At 33.3% G+C, this 16,990-nt stretch overlaps 1 protein-coding gene across 1 annotated transcript; it reads right to left on the bottom strand.

The window, feature by feature from the left end:
* Nucleotides 1-9,882: 9,882 nt before the first annotated feature.
* Nucleotides 9,883-16,783, bottom strand: LOC134672748 (transcription factor Adf-1-like). The gene is made up of 2 exons (XM_063530691.1): nt 16,589-16,783; nt 9,883-10,950 (listed from the first exon to the last, which is right to left on the bottom strand). The coding sequence occupies exons 1-2, from the start codon at nt 16,737-16,739 to the stop codon at nt 10,310-10,312; spliced, it is 792 nt and encodes a 263-aa protein (XP_063386761.1). The 5' UTR covers nt 16,740-16,783; the 3' UTR covers nt 9,883-10,309.
* Nucleotides 16,784-16,990: the final 207 nt, after the last annotated feature.

Below are 16,990 nucleotides of genomic sequence, written 5' to 3'. Positions count from 1 at the left end.
GGTGTAGGTAGTAGTTTGATCGCAACCTTTCATATCCTATGGGGAATTACCTATAGCAAGACTGATTATTCATAGAATGGTATCACTACAATAACTAAATAGATCATTGGTGACTTCAAAATCTACAGATATTGAAACCTGAAAATAGTTTATTTAATATCTTATAAACTTCCCAATAAGTCCAATCACCTCTTATACTGTGTGGAGTAACTAATATCGTAGACTGAGAGAGCACAAATCAGCAAAGGGCCTTCTACTTATGAACACAGAAGCTACCTTCCTTTTGTTTATGATGGTTGATTATGTTCCTATTAATATATAAGTAAGCCTATATTCGAATTAAGTACAATAGTATTAATTAGAATATCGGTCCGATTCGAACTTTAAGATACGTCAATTAATAGATCTAGAAACGATATGGATTTGATATGTCAGTGTCAAATGTGACGTTTCTTCAAACAAAAACGTCACTTTTGACACTGACACATCTAATCCATATCATTTCTAGATCTATTAATTGACGTATCTTAAACTTCGAATCGTCAGTATGTTGTTAAATATATCAACATGCGAAGTTACCACTGTTATATTATTAGATTGTCATTAAAAAGACTGATTGTGATGATAAAAAGATGGCTGTAATTAAAATACGTGATTTTCAAATAAGTTGTTTTATTTTACAAAGTATGTATTAATGGTATGAAATACAAAATTGAATTATATTCTACATTAACCAATTTACATTTAATGTCAGCACATGCAAACACATGTATATTTTTTGAAGTACTAGCAGTGTAATTTTCACATTTATAAATATTAATTAATGAAGATTTTAAGGGATAGTCAAAAGCGTCAATTAAATTATCTATGCGGTATCCTTCTAGTCTTATATCTTCATTAAAACGTATTGCTTTTATTTCAATAACTTTTTCGTCCGTCGTTAAAAACCATTTATCGTGTTTTTGGGATGATAAAATAAAAGATTCAAAATGTAGTATTAATATATGTCCATTTCTGCTGTTGCATTGTTTTGCAAAAGGATACTTCAATTCGTTATTAGTGTAAGTGGCCATTTCGACTTCATTTCTTTCATGCAACCTTCTAGCTACTTGTGTCAATGGCTTATTTCCCTGTCTCAACATATGTTTGATAATTTGGAGTTTATTCTCAAAAGGGTATGCATTAAAACTTTGTAAAGTGCCAAATTTTCGAACCTCATCAACGAGATGTGATAAATTATGCACATTACTTGTAATGTAATCTTTTCCATAAAATTGTGCAAATTTTTTCACAAATGAATTTAATAACGCCTGTGCTAGACGTAAAAACTTAAAATGATTTTCATTTGAACAAATTGTGATGGCACAGAATAAGCAAATGAAATGTTTGTATGCGTCAGAATCTAAAACATGCTTCAGTACTACTAAACTCAGGTATAATAAAAAAGTCCGGTATTCGGAACCTTTCCAATGCGATAAAACATCAATAGTCCGGACAGATCTGTGTATTTCTTTGGGTAACTTAATCGTTACCAAAAATTCATTTACTTTTTCAATATCGCGATGGCACCATTTAGTACGTTTGTTAATAAAATTTCCATCTCGCCATCCCATTAATAGACGCTTCATAACTCCGAGGTCTATGAGATGAAGTGAATCACCAACTGGAAAATTTTCAATCATATCGATTTTTAATTCAATTAGAGGTGAATCAACTTTATGATGTAGTCCATACTTCTTGTTGCGAAAGTCATCATCGTTTCTTTTTGGACAATCTATCTGCGGGAATATCACTGTATGTGACAAATGTGAATAATCACCAACCACAGTGCATTTTAAACATCCGTGCTTACTATTGAAATTAGAAACACCTGCAAAAATAAACATATTTTTTATCAATAAATAACTCATAATCATTACCTTAATTTATTATATGTATGTAAAATGTATTTAGGTAGGTATAAAAGACGCTGCAGCATCAACACTGCGTGGCGAACATAATGCCTTAAGGCATTATCTACCAGTTAGCCATTGGGTCAAAAAGAGAAATTTGATTGATTCCTTTATTCGGTTAAGGACAGATTCTGGTTTGGGCAGATTCTGGTAACGGCAGATTCTTTTTATGGCAGATTCGTGTTTGGGCAGAAATACAATCATCGAAAAAAGTGTCTAGAACCCTAACTTTTTACAGGACTGCCCAAAAAAAGGAGTGTATTGTTATTTCATGTGTATAGTGAGCTTACCATGAGTTGTATTCGATTATGACTCTGGCAATCGAAAGTATGCTCGTCTTGCTCCCACCAGTGTGCCAAAGTAGTGGTAGGAGCGAGACGGACATATTTTCGATTGCCAGAGTCGCAATCGAATACAAGTCATGGTAAGCACACATAGGTATAAATAAATCAGCGAGAGCTCGGAATCGAGATTTTTTTTTAATGGAAAAAAATTGTATGTTAAGACCTTATATTTACATATAACATATAACCGTTTACATACAATTGGTGCAACTTATGAATAAATCGTACGTCTACATAAATATAAGAAAGAAAATAACAACAGATCCTGGTTAGAGCATAAATGCTGTTCACTGGCGAAAGAGTGGACTGTAAAAAATGGGACGATAGGGGAATACTTTAGGGCCGGTTGAGCAAGAAAGTTGTTGTATGCCAAATTAACTTATGGAATTAAATTTAAGTGCGAGATAGTGTGAGACGAAGTTACCTTTGCAATCCGGTGGTTGTGGGTTGAACCGTTGGTTTCTGTTGTGGACTGCTGGTGGTGGTCCGGGCTGCCCTTGTCGCAAGCTAGAGGTAAGCTCAGAACCGTTACCTTCAGTCGGCCAACTTAGACCTAGGTTTTTCCACTGCACAGATGGGCACGGCGTCCTTCGGCTACACAGCACTGATTTTAAATAGTCTAGAGATTGGCAGTAGTGCTTTTAACAAAATTGCGAGAACATTAACGAGAATAGCGAGATGTGATGTGCACTGGTAGTAGTTCTATGACATACTGGCTCTGACAGCTCATGACAGAGCAAGATTTAAATTCGAACCGTGACTTTGGTGTTGCCACAGTATTTACAAAAAAATATTCCTAAAAATACAAAGCCAAAGCTGAACAAATGCAATACAGAAAAAAGAAAATACAACAGTTACTTTGTGTCACTCCTTCAGTAGCTTTATTTCATATGTACTTAGATAGGTACTTGTTTGTCTATTATTTATTTTTAAATATTTTTAAGGTTGAAAGTTTTTTTAAGCCTCTCAATGGTGTGATATCATTAGCTTCAACATTTGTTATTATTTCATTAATTAAAACGTTTTTTTCTATTAATTTCTTCAATCTTTTTTGACCGCAGCTCAATTTTGAAGTAAATTCAGTCTGTATTATTTTTTTATTCTGAATTGCATAATGTGATTGTTCTGATCGACTATTAAAGTTTTTGGTCGCGACTGCCCAATTTCTGCCCAAACACGAATCTGCCATAAAAAGAATCTGCCGTTACCAGAATCTGCCCAAACCAGAATCTGTCCTTAACCGAATAAAGGGATTGATTCAGGGCATAGTCTAATGAAAATGAATGGGACTGTACAAAACAAAACTATTATATTAAGAGATAAAAAAAATTCTTGTTCATTATTGTCAAAAAAAGTAACACGAAATAACTAATACTGACACACATATATGTATTTACCTATATATACAATATGGTAATTCTTTGTGAAATAACTCGTATGAGAATATATACTTATAATATAAATAATAGTGCACACCTAGTAAATAATACTACGAAACCGATTTTAAGGTAGGTACTATTCCACGTTATATACACTACAGCTATCGATACATCACCTTTTATAAAAGCCCTCGCAGGAGAATCGCATATAAATGCTCTTATACTAACTTCAATCGTCTTTAGCTCTCCTGTCAAAGTGGTAATTGTGAAGCCATTCTCAATTTGTTTCATTTCATTTACGAAAGGTTTTAAATATAAGTTTAAATCGGAAGGTTTTGATTTCCCTTCATATATTCCCACTACGATGGGTGATATGTGTTTTATTTCAGTTATGTTGCACAGTATTGGCCAGAGTTGATGATTCGAGCTTTTGTATATCGGTAAACCATCGATATTTAAATTCAAAGTTATTTTATTGGGCACTTCATGATTTTGTAAAGTTTTTTGTAATTGTGTAAGTAATCCATTATGCCAGTAATGACCAGTACCAATTTCTGTAATGCATATTACTACTTTATTTGTTTTGAGCAATGTACGCGCATCCAATGGCATATTATGAGGCATTACATTATGCATTATATTTAATAAGTTATTTAAAGCGATATGTGAAATATTATATTTCACTGCCCAGTCTCTGATATCACTACGAATATCAATCTTCTTCAATTCTTCATTTAAAGATATATCTGTATCACTGTCACTGCCGCTACAAATATAGTCGTCTACACTGCTTTCCTCATGTTCCATAAAAATTTCCTCTACGGAACCACTGGCTGATAATTTGGTATCAGATTGTTCATTTCGTAGCATTACAGAAGTAGAAGTAGTAGGTGTAATGCTTAAGACCATATTTTCGTAAACCTTTTTTACTTTTCTCCTATAACCACCACTCCTCTTGAACTTTTTCCAGTCTTTTGAATTCATTTTCACACTCACTTTAAAAACTTCGTAATAGATTCACATATGCTGCACTCTCAAAATGGCGAATCTAGTTATGTAAAACCTTTTAATACAACACTTTAGAGAATAATCCCTTTATAATTATTGTATAAGTGAATATCGAATGCTTTTATTCTTGTAAGTACCATATAAAATGCTATAATTTGTTTGTTGGATAGACATCTAATAACATGCTCCTATGAGTCAAAAAGCATCATAGTTATCTTGTGCATTACTTGTATAAAAATAATTGGCCACCATTTGGCCACATTAAAAGCCTTTACACTGCTTTGAAAATTATACAACTAAAACGCAATGTAACCAGCCTCTATAAGAATAAAACATTTTGAACCCTTATTGTAGCCATATTAACCTGATTTATTAACGTCTACATGGCCAAATTATAAGAATAAAGGTAATATTAGCCAACTCTTCTTATAATGAGCCCCTATAAGAACAAAACATTTTGAACCCTTATTGTAGTCATATAAATTGGATTTATTAACGTGTACAAGGCCAAATTATAAGAATAAAGGTAATATAAGCCAAATCTTCTTATAATGAGCCGTTAAAAGGTACCTTGACATAATGAATGCTATTTTAAAACAACTATGAGTGTTTAGCCCTTATAGATTTAATTTTATAAGGATATTTTGTTTGTTGGGTATAGTTTTGTGTTTTTACAGTGACAAAAACCCAACTATACAACGATTTTAGGATATAGTGGCTTTAGAGATTACTGCTATAGTACATAATACTTTAGTAGTTTGCGCTGTTAAGGTTCCCTGCTAGCCTCTATAGTTTTGTCTTTTAACAGTGACAAAACCCCAAATATACAACGATTTCAGGATATAGTGGCTTTAGAGATCACTGCTATGGTACATAATACTTTAGTAGTCCTATGAACACTATTATAGAACTGTTTTGCTCTATAGTAGCGTTTTTGGGACATATTTATAGCGTTAAAAAGCGCTTTAGTAGTTTTTAAATCCCTATTATATCTCATCGCTGTAAACGTCACAATGACTATTTTATATCACAAAACTGTTGTATAGTGGTTTTGTTTTTTTCTTTTAAAAGACAACAGCGTTATGGTTGAGTTTTTATGTCTTTTATAAACCGAGTTAGATTCATAAAGGTAGAAAACGACTACTTGTAAATGATAAATTTGATCTGTAATGGCTACTTATATCTTGCTTATATAAGTTCAGGCCTAAGCCACATAATGTGGTTCCGTACAAAATATTTTAATATTAATGAATTGATAAAAAAGACCCCAGTGATATTAGTGATTTTAGTTCAGATTTATCATCAATGATTTAATATAAGCATAAAATCGTGGCGGTTTAGATATTTATCGACATCCATTATTAGCACATTTTTTTTACCAATGACACTGAAAAAGAAAACAACAGTAATTAACTACATCTAAATTTAAAAAAATCATATGTCTTTCTAAAGAGTTTGTAGGTGTAACTGGGTCACAGCAAAATTCTTTTGGAACCCTAATTTTAATCATGATGGCGGTGAATGTTTCGTCGTAAGTTCTATAGTTAGGTTTAAAGATCTTTATTTCTCATAAGAATACATAATATTCACTTACACGAGAATTTCTTACTTTTTTTTTCATGCAAAATACATATTTTTCGGTGAGCGCACACTTAACTTATAACCACTTAATACTGTAGGTACTACATATTATGACTTAAAACAAAAATTTACAAATTAAACTAAATACACTTTTTTTTTTTGTCGGGTAAATCAATACTTATTAACAAAACATGCACTGGAATGCGAGCGCAGTTGCTACGGCCCGGACCGGCTGGCCCGTAGTAACAGAGATAAGACAAGGATACGTAGTCACTTACACAGATATAAAGAGCGTGGAGGTGACAAAGCGCTTCTTCTAGTTTAATGTAGTGTTGGTGTGTTTCGATAGATGTAATAATTTATTTATATTATATTTTTGGTTTTATTAAGTTATTAATTTAACAGAATAATTAAATGTAATAAGTATATGTATGTTATATTATATAGGTAGCTATAGTATTTGCAAATTAATATTAAAATTAATGAGGGGGCCTATTTATTAGTAATATAATGTTTCAGCAACCTTTTAAATGTGATAAAGGACTTGGCGTCTTTTATATCTTTTGGCAATTTATTATATAAATTAGCACCTTCATAGAGTATAGTTTTCCTGCCATAATTTGTACGTGGTGCACGAAGGATCAAATCATTAGCATTTCTTAGTTTTATTCTTTGTACTTCATGTTTTTTGGTAAAAGATATTTTTATATGTAGGTCTCTCTGTATAATTTTGCGTATTAGCATACAAGTATAATAAGTGTATGATTGGTGTATATTCATGATTTTAGTTTTTTTGTAAATTAAATCTGTCGGTGTTAAACGATCGAAATGAAATAATACTTTAATTAATTTGTTTTGTGCTCTTTGTATTGTATTTATTTGGGTTGCTACCGCTGTACCCCATATCTCGATTAGATAATCGATATGTGGCTTTACAATAGAATTATAAATCATGTAACGTGCTTGGTTTGGGAGACATTTCGCTATACCCCGCAGTGCTCCAGTAAGGGAGGTAATCTTAGTCTTAATAGTTAGCCTATAAAAGCGTCGGATTTACTTCTTGGCTCCATAGTAGTAACTATGGTGAATATCATAATATTTTATTAAATTATTTTATTAAAAACATAAATAAATCGAGGGGGCATTTAAAATTCCTCATTAACCTTATACTATTCTAACGGTAAAACTTCCGTCCCATATACTTTTTGCACTAAGGACCGAATTATTCGACATCTAAATGACGCATATTAATATAAGGTCCTTATTTATCACCATATAACTTAGTATCGTTTTTGTGAAGTAAACACACAACAAAATCACTAACAATAGTTAATGGAAAACTTGGTAGCAAATTGCGTTGTAAAGTAACTATGAATTCTGCAATAGTATAAAAAAGCACTATAACAGAATTTCAAATACTACTATAGTATAAAACAAGCACTATAATGGAATCTCTAATGCTACTATAGTATAAATTAACACTATAATGGCGTTACTGACAACAAATTAGCACAAGACTCATCATTACATCACTTTTATAGACCTAAAACGTCTCGACTGACACTGCTACAGGTCTACTATATCACTGAATGGCACATAAGATGCGCCATTTCGGCTTTATACAACCTTCTTAGGTCTTTTATAGGACCTTAGCTGGTATTTGGGAAACGTTCTATCGACCACTATAGGACCACAAATTGTTACTTGGGTGGCCAGTTATTGCCGGTTCCGTATGAATATAAAACCCTATTCAGTCAATCTAAAATTATAAAACTTTATACAAAAAAAAAACCGACTTCAAAAAGGATGAAATAAAATATTATCCTTTTTAAGTCTATGCGTTACCAACTGATATGTTTGAAGTCGGTGCCAAGCCAAGTAGTAACAATACCCGTCAAAAATGAGAGGAGGAGGCTCCTTCTATGAAATGGAAGTCGGTTAAAAATTATACACTTCACGACACGACACGGGTCCCTTTGTTTCACATAAAGTTTTAAGTCACATTGATCTATCTATGGACTTTTGTTGCTAGACACGCTTTTGTGAGACTTCGAGACACGCTTGCTAGTCTGATAGATATTTCTCTTTAACATTGCGGCAATTTTCCACTTAAATGCAAATAGCAAAATCTATTATAAGTTTGCTTATCGGCGTTCGACAGGCTTCGGAAGTTTTTCTTCGTAAGTAGGTAAATACTTAGTTGCAAGATTCCAGAAAACTTTTTTCAGCAAGAAAATTCGCTACGAAGTTATTTTAATCGATGTATAATATTTTTTGCATTTCAACTTGAATAACTGTCAATGGTATTTTAAAGGAATAATCATAATAATACAATATTAAAACTAAAATTACAATAAAACTAGAAATAAAATACAAATTCAAACTATAAAATATACTGTTGCGTTATATTAATATTATTGAATAAAAAAAAATACGACTCTTATTACGTGCTTATTCCTAACGTTTTTTCTTATTATATGGTTTTACAAAACTTTGCCCATTGCATATATTATATACCTGTAAGACTAGCGATTTTAAATAAAACGGTACATTATTATGGCGAGTAGTTGTTATAAGGAAGTGTTATTTATCCGTCATATTAAAAGAGTAAAAATAACATAATTATTTACTAAGCTCATACCTCAACTCAGGAGGTATCGAATTATGCCTACCTACCTTAATAATCCACTGTTAATAGGTTTTACAAGAGCCTTTAATGTTCTTAAAATATTAACGAGTATAACGTAATACGAGTAATATAACGAGTTATTCCGCGAATTATTTTTAACAAAGCGCTTTAATTAATGTAGGACAAACATCAAGATTCCAAATTAATGGAGACGGAAGAAGACGTGCTTCAATTAACTGGAAGCGGTATTCTAATTATTATTTTTAAAGGGCCCACAGATTACCAGAACCACTCCATGAATGGACAAGAAGGGCTACAGTACGGGAAGAATGGCGACGGATTGTGAGGCTTGCCACCGGTCCTGACATATTATGACGACCACAAACACTCTGACAAGAGTGGGAAGACAAAGAAGAAGATTACCAGTTCGCCGAACGATATCAGCCTGTCAGTTGTTCGGAGCTGTCAAATTTTGCGATTAACTAACAGGGGCCAAATTCGACATGTGCAACTGTCAGATTTCGCATCCACGTCAAATCAACAGATGATTTTATTCCATACTGAGTGTTGATTCCATCAACGATGGATAATATCATTTGGTACAACCAACCAATTTTGACATTGTACGTATTCGAGAACTTATGATTTTTCCCAGATCAACGGGATATCAACACGATACGTCAAACGTCGCTTGCCGAATAGGGGTCCTGGCTGATATCGCCAACTGGTAATCAGTGGGCCCCTTATGATTTTGATATTGATATGATATAATTGTATCAATCAAAATTTTCAAGTAGGTACCTACTTATTATATCCAATTATTTGTATATTATATCCAAATTATTTTCTTAAAAATATATACGGTATTAAAAACGTCAAGTTTCTTCTTTATGTAATTGGGAACGCTTAAAATTTGAAATATATCGACTAAAAATACTATCAAGTAAGATTTATTTAGATGGAAGAAAGGAAAATAAAAGATATTATTTATGATAAGAGGGATGTATTTAAACAGACATTTAGCACTAACACTTTTCAATACCTATCTCTTTAAGAACTAGATGTGTTTAAGTAATACAAGTTTAATGTATAATCACGAAATACCTATTCCAGCTGGTCAAGTAAAATGTTTTTAATTGTATGTTACAGTCATTATTTTAACCTAGGTAGCTCTAGGTACATATTTTTGGATCTGGCTTTTAGAAGGCAATTTTAGAACAAAACAATACAAAAATGAATGAATGAAGAACTACCCAAAAGATAAATATACCTAATAAAAGGCTAATCAATACCTGTTTTCTCATCAACCACGGGTTTATTGCAGTTATGATTTGTTTTGAAAGCTTTTTTTTGTCACCAGCTGAATATATTACGTCCATTGCCGCATTCACTTCAAATTTCTCACTTTACTCAAACTTATTTATTACTTTTAGGGGTATAAGGTCCAGCATTCGTTTCCATCAATTCTCCTATTAATAAATTCTGCATTTCATTCCTAATTATCAACTTCCTTAATGGATCTAAGCGTCTCAAGTATGGTACTAAAGATAACGCAAAATGCATGTCATCATCTACTTCTCGAGTTGATCTTGCAGTGTGAGAGCCTTCACTTTGCAACTGCCTTTGGTAATATGTCCTTATTCTCCTTTGGCATAATCTTTTCCTAGGAACTTCATTTGTCTCCGTCGTCACTAAATTTGAATCAGAAGTGTCTTCTTGGACTTCTAAGGCTAACAAAGGATCTAAGAAGCGATCCCCTTCAATATCTCTTTCAATATCTTCATCTAAATCTGGATCTCTTTTTATTATGATGCTGTAATCAGATTCTCTTTCTCCATTGAAATCATTCACATAACCGTCTTGGCTGTCTTCAAGTCTGTTATCATCGGAAGGATTCCAATAGATATTGTCTTTAAGGAATGTAAGTAACTCGTAATATGCCCACTTCCCGTTGTACTTATCTATTGTTGGGATTCCGTCTTCCCCTATCGGATTCTTTTTTACTTCTCTTGAGAATTGGTCTCGTAGGTTCCTCCATTTCATCTTTATTTGGTCCTCTGAAACAATAAGAAATGGTTATAAATAAGTTTTTGGCATACATTAGATTTTTGGTACAAGCTTTTATCGCTAACTGTACTTTTCTTTCCACAGGCAACTAATACTCATCGAGGCAATTCTAAAAACCCCAAACATAATTAGGTTTCGTTGTTTTATCACAGAGTTCCTATGGCCACCTCCGATCTCCATCATCAGATCAGCTCGATGACACCATAATATTGCATTGTCACCCGACTTACATATGTATGCAAAATTTCAGCTCAATCGGAAACCGGGAAGTGGATCAAATTTAGCTTGCAAGATTTGATTACAGACAATGGTCAGGTGAAACAGGGTGAAACTAAATAAAAGCTTGTAAAATACAAATAAACTTTGCACGTTTAGGTACTATCAGTATAAATCAGCAAACATCGGTATATTATGGGAAGTAAAGTATATGGGGAAAGCATCGATTAACTATTGCGTTTATTGATACACGAATTACCTATCTGTGATTTGTCTATTTATTTGTGTTCCTAATTATTTACACACAATTTTCTTGGTTATGGTAAATCCATTACTGTATGATGTATGATATCTGTGTTTGGCGCATTAATAATATTTTGTTCTGCGAAATCCATCTGATATTTATTTTGCATACAACGTGTGACTGAAATACTTTATACAGAATCTAGGGTGGACTTAGGTACACGGTTAGGTTAGACTAACCATACCTACACCATAAAATCTATATATATAAACGTGAAAGACCTGACTGACTGACTGACTGACTGACTTAAATCAACGCACAGCCCAAACCGCTGGGACTAGAAAGTCCAAATTTGGCAACTAGATTCCTTATAAGGTCTAGGGGTCCACTAAGAAAGTATTTTTCAAAATTCATCCCCTAAGGGGGTTAAAAAGGGGATGAAAGTTTGTATGGGGTTAAAGTTTTCTTTTAAGCTAGGAATTTGAATCTTCGTAAAAAGATATATTATTAAAATACAAGAAAACTAATTTCAGCGTTTTTGAAAATTCATCCCCTAAGGTGGTGAAAAAGGGGTTGAAAGTTTGTATGGATATCAAAATTTTTTTCGAGTGGTGGACTTGAATCTTTGTATTTAGGTATATTATTAGAAGACAGGAAAAGTAATTTCAGCGTTTTGTAAAATTCATCCCCTAACAGGGTTAAAAAGGGGTTGAAAATTTTAATCCATTACAAATGCTTTGAAACTTCTTAGAAAGGCATAATAGCCGATTACAAAAAAGTTATTGCAACGTTTTTGGAAATTCAACCCCTAAGGCGGTTAAAAAGGGGATGAAAGTTCGTCTGAGGGTGCAAATTTTATTTTAAGCTAGGAACTTGAAACTTTGTAAAACGGTTTCAAATTCAAATACAAGAAAACTTATTTCAGCGTTTTAGAAAATTCATCCCCCAAGGTGGTGAAAAAGGAGTTGAAAGTTTGTATGGATATCAAAAAAATTTTCGAGCGCGGAACTTGAATCTTTGTATTTGGAGATATTATTAGAAAACAATAAAAGTAATTTCAGTGTTTTGTAAAATTCATTCCCTAACAGGGTTAAAAAGGGGATGAAAGTTTGTATGGGGTTTAAGTTTTCTTTTGAGCTAGGAATTTGAAACTTTGTTAAAAGATATATCATTAAATCCAAGAAAATTAATTTCAGCGTTTTTGAAAATTCATCCTCTAAGGTGGTGAAAAAGGGGTTGAAAGTTTGTATGGATATCAGAATTTTTTTCGAGTGGTGGACTTGAATCTTTGTATTTAGGTATATTATTAGAAGACAGGAAAAGTAATTTCAGCGTTTTGTAAAATTCATCCCCTAACAGGGTTAAAAAGGGGTTGAAAATTTTAATCCATTACAAATGCTTTGAAACTTCTTAGAAAGGCATAATAGCCGATTACAAAAAAAGTTATTGCAACGTTTTTGGAAATTCAACCCCTAAGGCGGTTAAAAAGGGGATGAAAGTTCTTCTGAGGGTGCAAATTTTATTTTAAGCTAGGAACTTGAAACTTTGTAAAACGGTTTCAAATTCAAATACAAGAAAACTTATTTCAGCGTTTTAGAAAATTCATCCCCCAAGGTGGTGAAAAAGGAGTTGAAAGTTTGTATGGATATCAAAAAATTTTTCGAGCGCGAAACTTGAATCTTTGTATTTGGAGATATTATTAGAAAACAATAAAAGTAATTTCAGTGTTTTGTAAAATTCATTCCCTAACAGGGTTAAAAAGGGGATGAAAGTTTGTATGGGGTTTAAGTTTTCTTTTGAGCTAGGAATTTGAAACTTTGTTAAAAGATATATCATTAAATACAAGAAAATTAATTTCAGCGTTTTTGAAAATTCATCCTCTAAGGTGGTGAAAAAGGGGTTGAAAGTTTGTATGGATATCAAACATTTTTTCGAGTGTGGGACTTGAATCTTTGTATTTAGGGATATTATTAGAAGACAGGAAAAGTAATTTCAGCGTTTTGTAAAATTCATCCTCTAACAAGGTTAAAAAGGGGTTGAAAGTTTGATTCCAATACAAATGGTTTTGAAACTTCTTAGAAAGACATAATAGCCGATTACAAAAAAAAAATATTGCAACGTTTTTGGAAATTAAACCCCTAAGGGGGTTAAAAAGGGGATGAAAGTTCGTCTGAGGGTGGAAATTTTATTTTAAGCAAGGAACTTGAAATTTTGTAAAAACTTTTTAAATTAAAATACAAGAAAACTAATTTCAGCGTTTTTGAAAATTCATCCCCTAAGGTGGTGAAAAAGGCGTTGGAAGTTTGTATAGATATCAAACATTTTTTCGAGCGCGGGACTTGAATCTTTCTATTTGGGGATACTATTAAAAGACAATAAAAGTAATTTCAGCGTTTTGTAAAATTAATCCAACAGGGTTAAAATGGGTTTCAAAGTTTGAATCCATTACAAATGCTTTGAAACTTCTTAGAAAGACATAATAGCCGATTACATAAAAAAAGTAAATGCAACGTTTTTGGAAATTCAACCCTTAAGGGGCTTAAAAGGGGATGAAAGTTCGTCTTGGGGTGTAAATTTAATTTTAAGCTAGGAACTTGAACTATTTGCAAAAAAAGGTATTAAATTAAAAAACATAAAAAACTAATTCAAGCATTTTTGAAAATCATCCCCCAAGGTGGTGAGAAAGGGGTTGAAAGTTTGTATGAAGATCAGATATTTTGTGCGTGCGGAACTTGAATCATTGTATAAGGGCATAGGCACCTATTATGAGAATACAAGAAAAGTAATTTCAGCAACCAACATCAAAATTCACTTGACTTAAAACTTCATACAACTTGCTAAAAAAGAAAGTACTTAATTTCCACATTGCTTGGATATGAAAATTATAGTACTAAAGATGTAAAATGTTGAAGATAAGATTCCACGCGGACGAAGTCGCGGGCAACAGCTAGTGTTATATATATAGCATCTCTGAGAGTCTGTGAGCAAGAAAATAAGATTATAATTCCAATATATAATAGTACCTAATGGATAATATCGTTACATTTGACAAACACGATAATACACATTCACATTACTGTGACTAATATTATAACATTCGATAAATTGACGTGATTGGCTTCTAATGGCTTTCGGGGTGCCGATTACTAGATAATTATAATTGATTAATTTATGTAGATACTTAATGCCTCGTTAGGCTAAGTTATGCGCAAGGAATCCTTGATTACCTATAGGCACTAAGCATTAATAATTAAATTTATAAATGTGCCACAACATAGGAGACACATTACGTTGAGATAATATGTATTTATGGCTTCAGTATTTAACACTTCAATATTTTTATAAGTAGTAGTAGTAGTAGTAGTAGTTATACTCTGAATTTCAAATATTACCTATCGTTTTTGTCATTCTTGAACGAACGACCTAGAAAAGTATGTCATTCAACAGCGACGTCAGAAGTTTAAAGAGCAGTAAAAAAAACTGTCAATAAAGTTGCATAACAGCACATTCTGTCGTCACTCAGTATTCTTATGACACCAGTCACCGTAGAAACCGGCCAAGTGCGAGTCGGACTCCCGCACGAAGGGTTCCGTACCATTACGCATAAAATGGCAAAAAAAATCACGTTTGCTGTATGGGAGCCCCACTTAAATATTTATTATATTCTGGTTTTAGTATTTGTTGTTATAGCAGCAACAGAAATACATCATCAGTGAAAATTTCAACTGCCTAGCTATCATGGATCCTGAGGTACAGCCTGGTGACAGACAGACGGACAGACGGTCCCGTTTTTACTATTTAGGTAATACGGAACCCTAAAAGCTTAAATCGCGATGGGTACCTTATGATTTCATGCAAAAACTCTGACCCAATATCACCATCCAAAAAGGGCTAATTCCCCCAAGGGAATGAACTGTGTGCGTTTCAGGTTCATTCCATCCTAATTAAAATGTGTTCACGTCATCAGAAGAGTTACAACACCAATTACCAACAAAATAAAAACTTTCAGTTCGCCACTCGTATTTTTATACCGAATTTTGTCTTCCACTCTTTCACCATTACTGAAGATCTACCCAGAATAGACTGCCTACTTTATTTCGTGGTAAACAACATTTTATATTATTCACTAGGCAATAAATATCCCCAGGAAAACTAAACGTACAGTCGCCATCAGATATGTCGGAGCGGCCAAGGTGCTCACAAATATCTGATCACGCCTCTATTGTCAGGGCGTTAGAGCGCGTGTTCAGATATTGTGAACACCTTGGCCGCTCCGATATATCTGATGGCGACTGCATCTAGTACCTAATTAGGATGTCTGTAAACGAATTGATAGCTCCATTATAAGATCTAGTGTGTAAAGCTCACATTATAATGTGTTACTTAGCTACAAATTATTGTTAAGTATAAGTAAACATCAATAATTGCGGATAAATCAACGCTCCATAAGTATCCGCCATCCTGAAATTCTTTATTGGTATTTTTATTAAAGAATTGTACTTTTGACGTGTAGTCGGAACTCGGATTCGTTACTTATGGTGCAGACTGTACATAAATATATACATAGTATTTTTTCATTTGGATTTATTATGTAAAGTGTCGCTAAGTTAGTTTATGAGGCTAAAACAGTATGGATAGGCGAGTGTGTCTATGAATACAAATCAAGTTTCTATAGTGTGAACGTTTCCTAATCGAAAGTAACGTTCGTAAAATGTAAACACTGGTTTGATATCAATAATAGACGTTCTTTATTGTTAAAATATTACTTTTGGCGTTAGAAAATAAGAATTAAGACGAAATCATAATAAAAACACGACAACATCGCCGAAACAAAGCTAAATAAATGCGCCTACAAAAATATATTAGCAATACGTCAGAGTCAAGGAATGCTCATCACATTGCGTTGGCGTTGCTTATGCGTCACTTCATTTCATCGAATAATTTATTTTAATAACTCGTTGCACACAAAATTAACCGTCAGCATATTACATTTCTATAAACTAACAAACAATACGATGTTTTAAAGAATATTGAACGGTAAAAACGTAAAACAATTTCACTTAAACAGTGTTAACATGACTTGCGAACACATTCAAAATTCAACCTTACCGCATTGCATTAAGATATAAAATGTTACAGTTAATAAAATGAAATATAACCTTACTCACTGTTTTTGCCAATAACTGCAGCAACTTCATCCCAAACTCTGTCGATCACTGCTCGATTTTTGTGCAATTCATGTTTCTTATCCCACAGGATTGGCCGAGTTTTGACTTCCCGAATAAGCGAATCGACGACATGTTTTGCTTCCATCGCCATGACTGATAGGAGCGACAGGCGGGGCGCGACTAGCGACGCGACGTTGCGGCTTGCGGCGCGGCGCCAACGAGGGGCGACTGCGAGACTGCGACGTTGCCGTTGTGCTACAAGGTCGGTCGATAAGTCGCGTTGCTATGTCGGGTCGCGCGTCGCGCTTTCTTTTTGAGGTTGCGTGTTGCCATGGTAAGCAAAAAATGCTAAGCAGGTGAGGTGTTCAAAATGATGTAAGCGGAACTTTATAGTTCATTGAG

This window comes from Cydia fagiglandana, chromosome 17, assembly GCF_963556715.1.
Source record: "Cydia fagiglandana chromosome 17, ilCydFagi1.1, whole genome shotgun sequence".
Lineage (NCBI taxonomy): Eukaryota > Metazoa > Arthropoda > Insecta > Lepidoptera > Tortricidae > Cydia > Cydia fagiglandana.
This window is presented reverse-complemented; position numbering and strand designations above follow the sequence as displayed.